At 42.2% G+C, this 16,219-nt stretch overlaps 1 protein-coding gene across 1 annotated transcript in view; it reads right to left on the bottom strand.

The window, feature by feature from the left end:
- Positions 1 to 127: 127 nt before the first annotated feature.
- The window catches only part of LOC130185153 (junction plakoglobin-like), a 146,288-nt gene continuing 130,196 nt past the window's right edge, over positions 128 to 16,219 (bottom strand). The window contains 3 exon segments of the mRNA XM_056401460.1: positions 128 to 6,591; positions 7,854 to 7,993; positions 14,389 to 14,431. Coding sequence (XP_056257435.1) covers positions 7,857 to 7,993; positions 14,389 to 14,431 — 180 coding nt within the window. The 3' untranslated portion in view covers positions 128 to 6,591; positions 7,854 to 7,856.

Raw genomic sequence — 16,219 nt, 5'->3', positions numbered from 1 at the left:
TATTTGATGTAGTAATTGTTTAACATCAGTGATCTGTGTGGTTGTAAGTATGGTGATATCACTGTACAGTCAGTGTGTATTTGTGTGATATAAGAGTGCAGCATATGAACCACACAGGAAACGTGGGCTGGTTTATTTCATTTATTTGAAATAAAAAACTTTGAAACGTGATTGTTTTTGTAAAAATGCATATCAAGATTTAATATGCCCCCTCAGACATATTCTACACAATTTCTCACCACTTTCCTTCACATTCCCACCACATCTGTCCTGCTTGATTGTTCAGTCAGGTCATAAACAGCATATTTAGAAGTGTAACTGTACCCAGTCCATTAATTCTGCTGGCTCTGCCAGTTAGCACCTGCTGCATGGTCCGCAGCAGCCTGTACACCACGCCATGTCACACTGATGTGACCCGCCACAATGTCACATTACAGTTGGTGGTTACAAGTGCAACAAACGAAACTACACTGTATGCAACTGGGAGGATGGGTGTGGTCAGAAATGCAACATCTGAGAATCCACCCACCAGGAGGGCAGCAACCTTTTCTCCAACAAGTGACACATGAGCCAAGAGATGATGCTTCAGTTTCTCATATCCTGACAAGAAACAGCTGGCTGGGGTAATATTTTTGAATATTGCCCCTGGCAGGTGGTATTAAGTTAGCTGTGTTTCAGCTTTGTCACTTTCACTGTTGCTGTACACTGACCACCAGCCACTGCAGGACTGCGATACTGAGAGCAATGGTGATGGATCAAGGCTAACCGTGCCTGCTAAATGTCTGAATGCACAACAGCTGGATATGAGCTGCTACAGCTGTTGTGTGAGCTGGTGATGTTGGCAGGAACATTGCAGTGAAGAACTCAGTGAACTGCATATACCCATTCTTTTGAGTTTGGACCCCCATTTTCAGTGTGTTAAGTTTTAATCCCTGACAATGTTTGCTTGAACTTGGTGTACTCTGTCATGAGAGAGACCTCCGCTCAGCACTTAACACCTTCTCAAACCATATCCAGTGTCCTTACCAACACCTTATTCTGCAGTCCTTCATATGTGTCACACATCACTGTCTTGGATGTTTATGCCAGTGGACATGCTGCAAATACATCTAACTTTAGCTAATGTTAGTGATTGGATATTCTCCATGTCAGTTAGCTTTGACTGAATGGATTCTGAACTTACAAGCGTACAAGCTGGGAGCTTGCTTCCTTATAGTATCACTGTCACCTGCCTTGTAACTCACATTGCATTAAAGCCACTGTATGCACTTTGTGATCTTTCAGATTATTCTGATGGGGTAATTATTATGTCCATTTATACCCAGTATTAACCTGTGATTTCTAAATGCCTCTCCCTTGGAAGCAGATTCCAGGTGTGAATGTGTGTAACTGTGTAAACTCTGTGAAACTTCCCTGAATAACTACAGTTTGGCTACTCTGCTACATCCTGCAAGGGCCACGTTAAAGACAGAGACAGCTGGAGGCATCTGTATGCTACTTTTTCGTAGCCTTGCCAACACTATTGTGTTGTAATTTATTAGGGCCTTGGAGAAGCTTGCTAGCACTTAGTCACAATCATGCCACTAGTCACATGACCAATGCCTTTATGCTGCTATATGGGCTTTGCTTGATTTTCCTCTGCAGACGATCATCAGATCATCAGGCTGTGATACCAGGAAGAGGACTGATGGTAACAGTGAGCTAATCTACCCGGACAACCCTTAGACGTGGTCTGCCCGACCCAGTCTTCTATTTGCATTTCCACCTGTGTTAACAGGTGTTTCTCCTGATCCAGATATAGATCACCTGTTACAGCCACCAAAGTCAGGGATTTTCCAGTTCTACAAGTGATAGATTTAGCAGTGGCAGTGGGAGATGATACAGAAGACAGTGAAGCCAATGTTAATCTTGTGATGCTGATCTAGATGCTTAATGTCACCTTTGAGTGTGATTTATACAATATTTACACATGGCATCAAAACGCAATCTGAATGTGGATACATGATCTAGGTCAGCTGTCTCCGACCTTTTTTACACCAATGGACCGGTTTCGGCCCAGTACCGGTCCAGGGCCCGGGGGTTGGAGACCTCTGATGTAGGTAAGGAAAAACATATGTTTGTGTGCAAATGCATGTAAAACCACATCTGGAGGTGGTATGGTTGCACTGTGATCAGATCTCAGCAGTTGTAACTACAACCTGTTCTGCATGACCACATTCAGAAGAAAAAAAAAAAAAAACACCCAGCAAGTTGAAAGGTCACCTAACTCCATCTTTTCCTGGTAGCTAAAGCAAGCCTGGCTGAAGTTCCAGGCAGAAGCAGTAATGTTAGCTAGCAAGTCAGCCAGAACTGCATCACTAATGTTCATACTGACATGCCATTAATACCAGTGTAAACACAAAGACCTGTGGGTTGAATGTTGTTATCCATACGCACATGTTAATACCAGGAACAAATGAGGCTTAAGAGTGACTGGATAATTAGAATCATTCTGGGCTGCACTTTTCGTTTCGCATGCAGTTCGCTCTTCTATTATATTAACCTGAGCCTTTGTCCCTTCAGCTCTTTGTGCACCAGTCTGTGTCTGGAACACTCCACTTCCTGCTACACGAGACAACCAGCAGGCACGAAAATGATTATCAACACAAGATAAATCTCTTTGGCATCTATCATTCCCTCTGCTTCCTGTTCCTTACTTCTCCTTACTTTCTCCTTCCACCATCACATCCTCTTCTTTTCCACCTCTACAGGTGAGGAAAGTCAGCATCTTGCCCCCCAGTGGAACCTACAGTGTCATATACACTGATGAGCCAGAACATCACGACCAGCATTGGCACTCTGACCGGACACAGCCGCATATGCAACAGGGTGCAATGACCATACAGGCTTTTTGTGGTCCTTGCACATCGACGATGCACTGCTTCGTGGTTTATCCCTCCTTGGACCACTGACTGGGAGACCCCGGTTACCTGGACCCCTGTCAAAGTCGCTCAGGTGCTCACATCTGCACTGACTATGAAAACCAACTGTCCACTTACCAATGAATAAATCCTAGACCTTGATGTAACACACTTGATTGTGAGTGGTCATGTTTTGGCTCGTCGGTGGGTATGTCACATAAAGTCATGATGTCTCTGAAGGTGATTTGATACAAAATTTAATCATATTTCATATTTTACAGTGCTTTATATTATACATATCTTCTCTTCCTCAGTTCATGCTGTTGAGTGCTCATGGGAAATAGTTTGACCAGCAGAAAAATGCAGATTAGGATTTTTTTATGGATGAACAGAACCAGCAGGGGGCACTATAGGTCACATTTCCTCCCCTGAAACTTCTCTCTCCCTTTATTTGGCTTCATCTTTTTCTCTCAAGAGTGCACCAACACTTCTGTCGTTCATATGCCACACAAACACACAGTCATACAAATCGCAGGGTAAAAAACAACAGCTCTTTCATTATGTTCATTATGATAATGTCAATACTGTATCCTAAAGAATTCTTCCTTATGTGACATGTCCCTGTTTGTACTGTTCAAATGCAGTATCTCAAGCCATTAGTCTAAAAAGAGGGTGGTCCTACACAGTGGTGCAATGCAGTTAAACACAGTACAGCCATTCTTCGGTGACTATTAAGGATACTAACTGCTTAGGGGCCAATGGTGCATATTTCTAATTCCTTGTCTTGAAAGTAAAAATTATGGGAAGCTGCTCATCCTGTCCATCCTGGACTGACCCAAACCTCAGAGTGCAGAAGGAAATGACACGCATCCATCAGCTGTGTCCCAATTCAGGGGCCGCATCCTTCAGAGGATGCATTTGAAGACTGATAGCGTCACAGTGGTGTGACAAGGCTCCTTCAAATACGTCCTTTTTTTCCTGGGCAACAAAGGCTCCAACAGGTGGGTCCCTCGGGGCCCAACCTATCCCAAGATGAATGTGAAATGCGATGTGTAAAATTGATGTGTAAAGAAAATAATATGGCAGCAGAGAGCCTCAGGATTACGCTGTTAAATGTATGGATTGGGGTTCAGCTCAGTTCAACAGCTAAAGGTACAACTGTTGAAGGGCTTTAAAACCTCAAGTATTTGTTAAAAAAAAAAAGTGTGTTGTCAAGGTTGCTAGGCAACAGGAGCCACACTTTGTGGAGCAACAGTAAGGGCGGGGACAGCTGGTGACGCACAGCGAAAATCTTCCATAGAACGAAACTTAGAGTGGATTTCTCCACATTTGGTCGATATAGGGATACAACCAACAGCCAATCACTGTAGGCGAAAACATAAAAGTTGAAACAAGAGTATAAAAAGAAAAAAACATTCACAATGCATGCAGTGGAAAAAAAAAACATGAATAGTTTGCTGCTTTTGTTGGAAGAAACCATTATCAGTGTTAAGTCCAGTAAGTCTCAGGTTAAGGGTCCAGATGTAAATTTTCTACAGCTGGTTTTTCTACAGGTGAGTTAGAACTGGCGTAGTGTTCTGTGAAAGGCCCAAAGAACTGAATACTCAAACCCAGTTTATCCACTATCATTACCTCACTGCTCTGGTTTCTTGCACCATTGGGCCCACAGTTTTTCCAGTGATACTGATCAAATTTCTGAAGACTTAAAAATAAAAAAAACCCAGGTTCTGATTTAAAAAGCCTACATTACAGCACGTCAGAAATACAGGAAACATTGTCATTTGTATTTCTTTTATATGTGTGCATTTACTTTCATAATTAAATGAAAATTGTTGTTGAATGACAGTTATTTGTCTTAAATAAGAATTAATTGTTTTTTTTTTTTGTTTTTTTGTTAGTGTGCCACATTAAAATCAAATCGCCACACAGAAAACCAAGAAGTGTGTTACATTTGAGTGTTGTCCAGCAGAGGGCAGCATAGCTATACCAAATACTAAGTACAGGTAGCGCAGAGCATTTTTTTTTTTAAATGGGAACACTTTGTCATTGGGGCAGGGCTGTTGGCCAAGAAGCAATGACACAGTGTATTATATAAAATCAGGGAGCTACAACTGAACGTATATGTAGTCACATCTGAAAAACCAATAATTTAGTCCTCAAAGACAAAAAGTCAAATACCTGTCCTTTCAACAAATGTTTAAATTTTACTGTGGCACAGTGAATGCACACATACAAAGGAATTATATATGACAATGTGAACTGTATTTATTCAGTATTTATAGCTCTGGTATTCTGCCACTTGTTCAGACTATGGCTGTTGTAGTTGGTTGGGTGTAACTACGAGCACAGTCGCCCCTCGCTGGTGCACAGAGCACTTGACGTCCATGTTCCAGCTGCAGCTGCACTAACATGCAGACCATGTGGACTCTGCACTGCGATGTGATGGTGAGGTGAAAAAGATGCTGCACACCAATCAGAGACTAAATCTTTAACACAATGCTGTGAGCAGCAGCAAAGCTCCCCATCCCTCCACTGACAGCGACACAGTTATCCATAGATTTCTATAATCAGCACAGCTCTAATACAAAAGTGGTTTGTCATTATGTCTAAGCACATTATTACCTTTGTAAATTTACCCTACAGTGCGGCACCCACAGCGGTGTGACCAGAGAGCTGTGGTCCATATGCACTGGAGATGTGTGGGTCTCACTGGGTATGACTCGAAAACAGATGGATTTGTAGTCCGATGCCGAAGATTGGAGGAGAACCTGTAGTCCATTTCCTGTTTCCTTTGGGAACGTTTCATGAGGCCGGGACATGGCGGGATCTGTTGTCCAGCTCTGCACTAAAGTTTTTCCAAATGGTTTGGCGTGATCCAAAACGCCCCTGTAAAACCCGAATGTCACTTTTTCTCAGTAAGTAAAAGGCGAAGAATATTTCAATGAGTACACAATATACTACCATGCAATGACCACACATGGACACCCCGGGACATGTGCACTGTTCAAATACACAGAGGAGACATCTAAAAGACAGCTGCTTCAGGCTGGGATACACGGGTAGCATTTGGTAGCAACGGTGACTGGCAGTGACGCCAAGAGGGGAGAAAAATCGATTTGAAATGTTTTCAAGCAAGTTTTCAGTGATGTCATCAATGTTGAACTGGGGGTTATAGTTAACTGTAATTTAATGGAACTTCTTAATGACCAAAATGGGTGTAGAGAATCTCTGTATATCACAACTAATATTACAACAGACTGTTTCTAAACCTCAATGAAATGCTAAAACGTTTGGCCCCCTGCTTGTCCCACGTGTCGAACTGTCAGTGTGAGGCGTCGTCGCCTGTTTTGATTGCTTCAAAAAGTTACCCGTGTAACAACGCCTCAAAACTTCAGACACCCCCGACTCTCACCCCACAGTAAAACATTATAACAAAGTTACGTCTTTTTTCTTTTTTTTCTTTTTTTTTTTTTTTTTTCCATTTACAGGAACAATCAACGTTTCTTTTTTGTTTTTTTTAAATAAGCAACCTCTTCTGATAGTTCTCGATTGCCAAATGAGATTTTTTTTTTTCCACTTGGAAAGGGCTGATTAAAACCTTCACTCTCCATCATCCATCCATCCCCTCAGTCTTTGTTCCTGTGATTTGCTCATTCTCTCTTTCTCTCTCAGCGTTTTCAAATTTATTCTCCTGCAACAAAAGAAAAAAGATAAGAAATATAGAATATCTGCATTAAGGCATCATTATTTAGAATCACTCTCAGAGTCTGCTGTATTTACTCAGATAAATGAGACTGAAAACAAACTTCCCAAAGTTTTACACTGAAAAATCAGCCTTTAAGGAACAGTTCAACATTCTTTTTCTTTTTCTTCATGAATCTCCTCCTTCCTTTAACACTTTCAGATAAACTGTTACACTGTAACACAAGAGTCTATACAACCACAGAGCCATCATTTTCTTGGAACCAGCATGAAATTACTACAGAGATTTGACCATAACCATTACTGAAAAATCACTGAAACTCACTTAACACAATGATTAATCTGAGCTCACTCAGCCTTGCCAGATATCCACAGAGCATTACATAAGATTACACAATCCCCAGCACTCCAGCAGTATTACATATATACACTCCACTGTCTATGTGAACATTTGACATCTCAGTACACACGATAGTAAGCGTCAGGCTTCCATCTGAACAACAATCTTATCATCTGACAACAGTTATCTGCACTGCCTCTGCTCCTCGCTTTAGTGTAGTATCAACAGATGCTTGTCTGCTGTAGTACGGCAGTAGCACTGGGGAGACAGCTGACTCAGGTGGATCTGTGGAGGTGCCACTGCTTTGTCTGTGTAATGTGTCAGGATATTCCTCTATGTGTGTCAGCACTTTCTTTATTTAAATGGATATTCTGCCATGTAAACCACATTGCTTGGCTATTGCAATAATAATAATAATAATAATAATAAGTAATGTGACGCCCCCGCCCTTTTTGGCTGTTGGGCAGGAGGCTCGCTTGTGTTTACTTCTCTTCTCTGGGTAATAGTTTATTGGATACACCTGGGCCCGGTGTTCCCAGGGCTATTTGAACCCCCCCACACTTTCTTCCTGATGAGCAAGACACAGAGGGAAGTGTTGCTCCAGATGCTCCTCGTCTTTTCCTTATCTTTTTGTTTCTTGTCCGCCCGACACTTCATACACCACTCTTCACTCATGCACTCATGCTATCACTACTGATTGACTGACTCCCACACCTCGCAGTATTTTTTGATTCTTTGAGTTGACTTTGGTTAAAAATAAATAATTGGCTTATTGCTTTAACTCCCTGTGTTGCCTCCTGTTTTCTTTGTCATGGCTTTGAGCCGGTTTTGACAGTAGTATTACTATTACTTTAATGTTCATTAAAAAGTAATGAAACTGAAAATGTCCACAGTGTGCTGTGTGTGTTTACCTGTTAGAGCGGCTCAGGGTAGGCTTGTCTGGGGTCGTACGTCATATCAGGGATGTAGGGCTCATGGAGGTCAGGGTCTAGCGGCATGGTGTCCAGAGGCAGATCAGTGTAGCCATAGGGAGGGTAAGAAGCATCTAACTCTGAGACACACAGACAGACACATATCCTTTTCAAATATACATCTCATACAGATTCACACAGAACCTACTGGTGACGTGTATTTACAAGTTTTATCAAAATGTAAAAACTGGCAAATGAGATTTAACTGTGACTCGCTCTAAAACCACATACTGTTGTTTTTAATTAGTGAGCTTTTGGGGCCAGAGTTTCCTCTTGCAACCAGTGTTTATGCTAAGCTAGGCTAGCCAAGTTCAAATGTAGCATTAGTGTGAACACAGTGGAGGGTTTACAGTGTAATTTGAGCAGAAGTAATTCCTTATTAACTGAGACAGATGGAAGACACTGAAGCTCCATTAAGACTGGATTTGGTGATTTTAACATTACCTGCTCTGCTCAGGGATTTTAATCCTGCCCAGAGTGCAAAATGGGTAATTTTCCACCCCCACCACAGTAATAACTACAGCTACAGTTACCCTTTTTTCAGTGAACTGGCTGCTGTGATGTGATTCCCAACCGGAGCAATGTCCTTGTATTTTAAATTGGATTTTTTTTTTCCTGTTTGTTGTTCCACTTTTTGCAATCACAGTGAGGCTGCTAGGAAATGATGGCCTTAGAAATGTGAATGACCATACCTGACTGACTGGCTGCTGCTCTTCGAAAATGAATTAGCACAGATTGTTTCACTGACACTGATACCAGCTGATGCTAGCAGCTGACACTAAACTGATACCAGCTGACACTAGACTGATACCAGCTGACACTAGCAGCTGACACTAAACTGATACCAGCTGACACTAGCAGCTGACACTAAACTGATACCAGCTGACACTAGACTGAAACCAGCTGACACTAGACTGATACCAGCTGATACTCGACTGAAACCAGCTGACACTAGACTGAAACCAGCTGATACTAGACTGAAACCAGCTGATACTCGACTGAAACCAGCTGACACTAGACTGAAACCAGCTGACACTAGACTGATACCAGCTGATACTAGACTGATACCAGCTGATACAAGACTGAAACCAGCTGATACTAGACTGCAAATTTATATCCCCTCCTTTCCATAAGGAGGAACCTTATAACTGTGGAAGCTCCTCCTCCCACCTTACAAATATGGTCCAGTATGAAGACTTCTGTCTCTTTGTCTCCAAACTCCCTTCACCTTGTTTCAGTTCCTGTGGGTGTTTGTCATGTTTCTTTTGCTTCACCTTCAATGTAAGTAGCATTTATGGCATTCCTATGTGCAAGTATTAATTATTATTTAAAGGCCAGATTTTGGATTTGTTGTTCAAAATATTTTTGTGTTTTTCTCCTTTGTTTAGAACCATGGCAAGCATCCAGGAAATCAGCATTCCCATTGAATTAACAGGAACAATTGATTGCAACCCTCGTTTCCTGGTGGTTTGCGGCTCCAGTTAAAACTTAAAGTACACAGCAAGTAGATTTAGACCTAGTCTTGTTTACAGTTCAGTGTGAACTTTGACTTTTATGTGAAAATGAAGGGAGTCCATGGAAACATGCTGAGGTCTACATGGCTTGTTTGGAAACAACTATGCTAACAGAAATAAATAACACCATCAGGACAGATAGACCCTGTGGAAGCTCATCATAAAGTCAGCTAAAGTTTGGTAAAGCTGTTCTCTATTCAGCCTCATTTGATTTAGTCCACATAGGTTTTCATTTAGTCAAACTGCCCAAGTTAAAAGTCAGCTATGTCGAATCAGCTATTAGCAGTTGCTGTTTGTAGTGTAGCCATGGATGCACAGAGAGCTGTCTTTGGATTACTGTGATATTATTGATAAGCAGGTTTATGGACATTTATTCTGGAAGGCCATTAGAGATAAGAAATATTCCCAGGAAGTGGAAGTCACACTGAATCATATCAGATTAGCTATGACTCTGAGTAGGAAGTGAATATGAATTCACCTCAGTCAATATATTTGCCACTCACTTCAACTCTTGTGCTTTTGTCTTTTGTCTCTGTCCCGCTGAATGCCCTCGTCTGTCACAGACTATATCCTGTAATCTTGTGGTGGTTAAAATGCTGCTGCTGAGGATGAGTTTAATTGCTGAGGAGCAGTGACTATTTCATCCCCTACCTCCAATCTGTGATGTTCATTCTGTCTGAACGAGGCTTCAGAGCAAACTCTTCATTAATATTTACACTGATGACACTGACACACACTTTCACTTATGTAGGATTCACCATCACTTTGATTACACAGACTATACTATTGACTTCAGCAGATACAGACATCCTCACCTTAGTGAAAGAAAAAGATCAAAGTGCAACTGAAGTGATTGGTTGAATAATTCAAACAGTGATGGACAAACATGTTTTTTTAAAATAATCATGTCGACTGCCGGTCTCATTTTGTAACAGTAGTCAGCAGAGGCTTTCTCTTGAACACTGCACAGCATGAAACGTCTCTGCACGTGTCTGGATTACAGCACTTTAGTTAAATTACAGTGTGAGCAGAGCTGGTGCAGCTGAACAAAGCGGGGAGCTTAGTGTGAAAAACTAATTAGCTCGTTCCATTTACACTCAAACATATGTTCTGGTGAAGCGGGCTACAGGAATGTATGTAAATGATGTTCTTTAAATTTCCAGCTAGAAGGAAACTCCTCACGCTGGTTCAGGTTTCCCATATTTTCCAGGATACTGAGCTGCTCCCTCTCTGGTCCCCTCAGCCCCTCTTCACTTCTCCCTGACTACAGTTGTGTCCCAATTATTATTATTAATTAAGGGGCAGCATCTTTCAGAGGTCTAACCTACCCCAAGATTCATTGCATGCCTGTAATAAAAATAATATGGCAGCAAACAACAGTTAGCCTCAGCATTACACCTTTATTATTGTAAACCTTTTTGTCCCTGTCAGGATCCTGTAGGAATGATGACTCAGTTTTTCCAGGTATCTGATAGGTCAGTAGTTTGGCTGTTGACGGGATTTGATCTGATCCGGAAGAGGTTAGTTCAGCATCAGTTACCATGGTTATTTACCCTGGTAACAAGTGAAACATTGTGGTAGGACTGAAACCCCAGAGTAAAGCCTGAAGTTACCTCCACAACCTAAGATCCTTCTTCGTGGTACAGACCTCTGAACCCAGTTATCTCATCATCTCAGTCTGTATACTCCTGCCTCTGTCACCACTTCATTGTCAGTTTGTCTGTTTCTGGTTCCTCCTTGTTCGCAGTGAAGTTGCTTCCTGTGTTTGGATCTAGAAGTCTGAGTCTGCACTCGAGTCCTATCTGTTTGTGTCGCTACATCTCTGCCAGGTACGTGTGAACCCTGATCATTGACCTCATTGTGATCTGTTCTGTGGGCACTGAAGCTCAAAATGTGACAAGGTACAGGCCTGAGGCCGAGTGTGTGGAGGTGTGTGTGGAGGTCTAACTAAGAGACACACACTGAGTAAATGAGTTCAGCTTATGAGCTGACAACTGCACTATGAAATCAGTACCTTCAATGACCTCCATTACAACTGCTGACAGCTCTGTGTGTGTGTGTGTGTGTGTGTGTGTGTGTGTGTGTGTGTGTGTGTGAGATAGGGGAGAGGGAGAGAGAACTCCTGCAGTGGATTAAGTGTCTGGCAAAAAATGACACATGGAGAGCCCGACACACACACACACACACACACGCACACACACACACACACACACACACACACACACATCCAAGCACACACACAGGGGATGAAGGCAATAATTACAGATGATGAGATGGAGGGAATTATATGCAGGGAACATATACACTGAGGAAATGTGAGAAGAACGATTTAGTGGAGGGGGTGAAAAACAGAGTGGGAAGAGAGAGAGAGAGAGGGGGAAGGGGCTTTTTCTCCTTTGTTAAAAACAATTTTCTCTCCTTGATTTTCTCCTTTTACGCTCTTCTCCATTCCCACGTCCTTTTTCAGTCTTCTCTTTCTCTCCCTGCCTCTCATCTCTTCCTGCTCTGTCCCTGAAATGAGTTTGTCAGTGTACAGCCTGTTATAAGGAACAAGTCTGACCTAAAAAGCAGTAATACACTTCATTTTGACATAAATTAAATATATCCTGCTACTTTCTGTATTTCCATATTGTTCTATGTTCTACCATATAGTCAGTACATAAAGCCTTTTACATTATGCTCACAGTCTACAGCTGCTCATTAAGATCATTGCTCAGAGGACTCAGTAATTACTCTGGTAACAATATAAAATTAGACTTCCATCCATCATTATCTATAGCACTTATCCTTATAGGGTCGCGGAGGGGATGGAGCTAATCCCAGCTGACATTGGGTGAGGGGCGGGGTCTATCACAGGACTGACATATAGAGACAAACAACCATTCATGCTCACATTCACACAGGGACTTTAGAGTCGCCAATTCACCTAATGTGCATGTCTCTGTAGTACTCACAGAACACAAAAAGACCCCAGGCCCAGGGTTCAAACCCAGAACCTTCTCACTGTGAGGCGACAGTGCTGACCACACACCACTGCGCCGCCCTAAAAAAGCCTAACCCTAAAAAAATGGACTAACTCACTGTCCATCATGACTGCTTCTACTACTCAATCACGTCTTTGCATGTCACACACACACACACACACACACACACACACACACACACGCACACACACACACACACACGGTGCAGCAGCTTTACTGCACAACTCTATTCTGTCTACAGCAGGGAGCCCACCTGCCTCGTGTGTGCAACAGGAATACTAACCTGATCTCTCTGTATGTGTGTAGCGCTGGCTGATTGTTGTGCATGCTGATGTCCAGCGTCATTGTGTTGTTGAGTTTGTTGTGTGTGAAGTGTTTGGTGTCGACTCTCTCTCCCTCTGGGACGTCTGTCTAATGAGCCTGTGTGATGTGTTTCTGCCTATTGTTAAGTTGTGAGGGCTGAGAGGAAGGAAGACACAGGGGGCCTGTGTTTGATGCACATCACTGAGGGGACCAAAACCAGAGTGTGTTTCAGAGTCTAGTGTGTTTCAGAGTCTAGAGTGTGTTTCAGAGTCTAGAGTGTGTTTCAGAGTCTAGTGTGTGTTTCAGAGTCTAGAGTGTGTTTCAGAGTCTAGTGTGTGTTTCAGAGTTTAGTGTGTGTTTCAGAGTCTAGAGTGTGTTTCAGAGTCTAGAGTGTGTTTCAGAGTCTAGTGTGTGTTTCAGAGTCTAGTGTGTGTTTCAGAGTCTAGTGTGTGTTTCAGAGTCTAGAGTGTGTTTCAGAGTCTAGTGTGTGTTTCAGAGTCTAGAGTGTGTTTCAGAGTGTAGAGTGTGTTTCAGAGTCTAGAGTGTGTTTCAGAGTCTAGTGTGTGTTTCAGAGTCTAGTGTGTGTTTCAGAGTCTAGTGTGTGTTTCAGAGTCTAGTGTGTGTTTCAGAGTCTAGTGTGTGTTTCATAGTCTAGTGTGTGTTTCAGAGTGTAGTGTGTGTTTCAGAGTCTAGTGTGTGTTTCAGAGTCTAGTGTGTGTTTCAGAGTCTAGAGTGTGTTTCAGAGTCTAGAGTGTGTTTTAGAGTCTAGTGTGTGTTTCAGAGTCTAGTGTGTGTTTCAGAGTCTAGTGTGTGTTTCAGAGTCTAGAGTGTGTTTCAGAGTCTAGTGTGTGTTTCAGAGTGTAGAGTGTGTTTCAGAGTCTAGTGTGTGTTTCATAGTCTAGTGTGTTTCAGAGTGTAGAGTGTGTTTCAGAGTCTAGTGTGTGTTTCAGAGTGTAGAGTGTGTTTCAGAGTCTAGAGTGTGTTTCATAGTCTAGTGTGTGTTTCAGAGTCTAGAGTGTGTTTCAGAGTCTAGAGTGTGTTTCAGAGTCTAGAGTGTGTTTCAGAGTCTAGAGTGTGTTTCATAGTCTAGTGTGTGTTTCAGAGTCTAGTGTGTGTTTCAGAGTCTAGTGTGTGTTTCAGAGTCTGGTGTGTGTTTCAGAGTCTAGTGTGTGTTTCAGAGTCTAGTGTGTGTTTCAGAGTCTGGTGTGTGTTTCAGAGTGTAGAGTGTGTTTCAGAGTCTAGTGTGTGTTTCAGAGTCTAGTGTGTGTTTCAGAGTCTGGTGTGTGTTTCAGAGTGTAGAGTGTGTTTCAGAGTCTGGTGTGTGTTTCAGAGTGTAGAGTGTGTTTCAGACTGTAGTGTAGCATCAAAGCAGCAGTTGTGTTGGGAACAGAAGTAGAACTTGATTATTCTAAATGCCAACAGTAACAAAGCTTTAATCGCTCCTCATTTTTAGCTGAGAGCAACAACAGAAACCACGCTGTAATAAATAATAATAAATTAATAAATCAATAAATCATTTTTCATTAACTGAAGAAATGTCACCGATCACCACACCTGTCACGTGTCCTACGTGTGACCATGACAACTACAGCCCCACAGGGGACAGAAAATATGTGTGTGTTTGTGTTGAAGGTGTGTTTTGGGGAGTACGCCCCTTTAAACCAAAGCACTCACCATCAGCCAGGTACGTAGGCTCCAGAGGAACTGCAGTGTGGGCCTGAAGCAAACACAGAGACAGAGACCAACACAATAATCAATGACTTCATACATCGCTATGACAACGTTGTTTCTGCTTAAAGCAGACGGGTCAATGAAGTAACATCAGAGGGGAGACATTGGAGATACACACACACATATATACAATTATGAACTTTGAGAGTTTGTGACTGAAAATGCTGAATCATAGCGAAACAGATGTCTATTATTTCTATTAAAAAAACTCTACTCTACTTTGCTTCGTTTTGCCTCATAAGATCTTTGTAGTGGTGAGCAGTGCACAGACCGGTGCTGGGTCACTGCTTTATAGGCTTGTTCATTAGCAAGGACCCCACCATCGAAAAGCTGCAAATGAAGTGGTTATTAAAAATGATGACAGTATCAGTTGGATATGAACGGGATGGTGAGGTCAAAGCTCTGGGACGGATCTACCATTGGCCCCCTGGGGAACTTGGGAGAAATGAAAGAGGACAGAGAGAAAGGAGAGAGTGAAGTGAAGGTGGGTGGGGGCACAGAAAACAAGAATGAACGGGCAAACATAGGAGAGGAAGATGAGGGAGGTATCGTCCTGCTCCTAAACCTCAGATAAACGTATCTCCAGTTCTCTATCAAGGACCACAACCATCAAATGAGATGTGAAAATGTATGAGCAGCACCTGACAGACAGAAATGATGAATGGTGGAGCAGGATGACGGCTGCAGCAAGTGGACGTAGGCCTGTACGATAAAATGACAGCGACATGTACCGATGATAGCGGTTCATCAATAGCAATGGGAAAAATGTTCTTTAGAAAGTCCGAGCGTCTTCCCTCGCCGGCTCATAAACGACCATCTGCTACATCTGCAACAACCCACAGGCTCCACGACGGAGAGAGACTCAGCAACGACACCGTACCACACAACATCCAACAGTACAAGGTCGGATCACCCAGCCCGACGTGGAAGCCTTTCGAGAAGATCCACCATTGCTTCTGTAACTGGCAGACCCCCAAAAGATTCCCTGAGGATCCTGGTTAGATCTTATCAAAGGGAGAAAACTGGGATTCATGCAGCCGGGCTCTGTTCCAGTCTGTGGGTTGGATGATGAGGCGCCTTGGAAATTTGGTATGCTTGGCCATAGTCCACGAGAATTGACCTTTGTTAATTCTCTAATGGGGGCAATTATGATGAAGGAGAGAGAACCTTTTTCTGTCTTAAAAACCTCCGAAACTGACTGTGTGGGCTGGAAACTGGTGTTCTTGTCTGTTCTCGGCTGATTGGGAAGTTAATCGAAAGTAAGAACTAATCAGATAAATGAGTCTTCGACTTGGAAATTCAACTAAACGTCCCGTCAAGTTGGAAAAAAACTTATACACTGTTGCTCATAAAGTTGGAATAAATTTTTTTTTATATAATTTCTTAGCGCCAAACAAATGTTATACATGAATTAATTTCACCTGGGTAATTGGGACACATAATGTAATCATTGCACCCGGTCAAAAGTGATTACTGATGCGTTTAAATAGGAAAAAACAGAGGATTGTGTCTGAAAACAAAATTATTCCAACTTTATGTGCAACAGTGTAAATATAAATGTATATGTGACGTCCCAACTTTGAGTACCAAAGTTTTCGCATACTTTCATATTACTAACATATATATCAGAACGTCTGAGGGCATTTACAGTCGTAGGCTTCTGACAGGAAGAGTCCTGAACTCCTCCTCAACTTCACATAAAATTATTTCCAATAATATTACAGGATATTTGTTCTCCTCGGGTTATTACTATTATATAATTTAGACAAAGAAA

Source organism: Seriola aureovittata, chromosome 17 (genome assembly GCF_021018895.1).
Source record: "Seriola aureovittata isolate HTS-2021-v1 ecotype China chromosome 17, ASM2101889v1, whole genome shotgun sequence".
In the NCBI taxonomy this organism is placed as follows: Eukaryota; Metazoa; Chordata; class Actinopteri; order Carangiformes; family Carangidae; genus Seriola; species Seriola aureovittata.
Note: the sequence above shows the minus strand (reverse complement) of the source record. Positions and strands in the feature narration are given on the sequence as shown.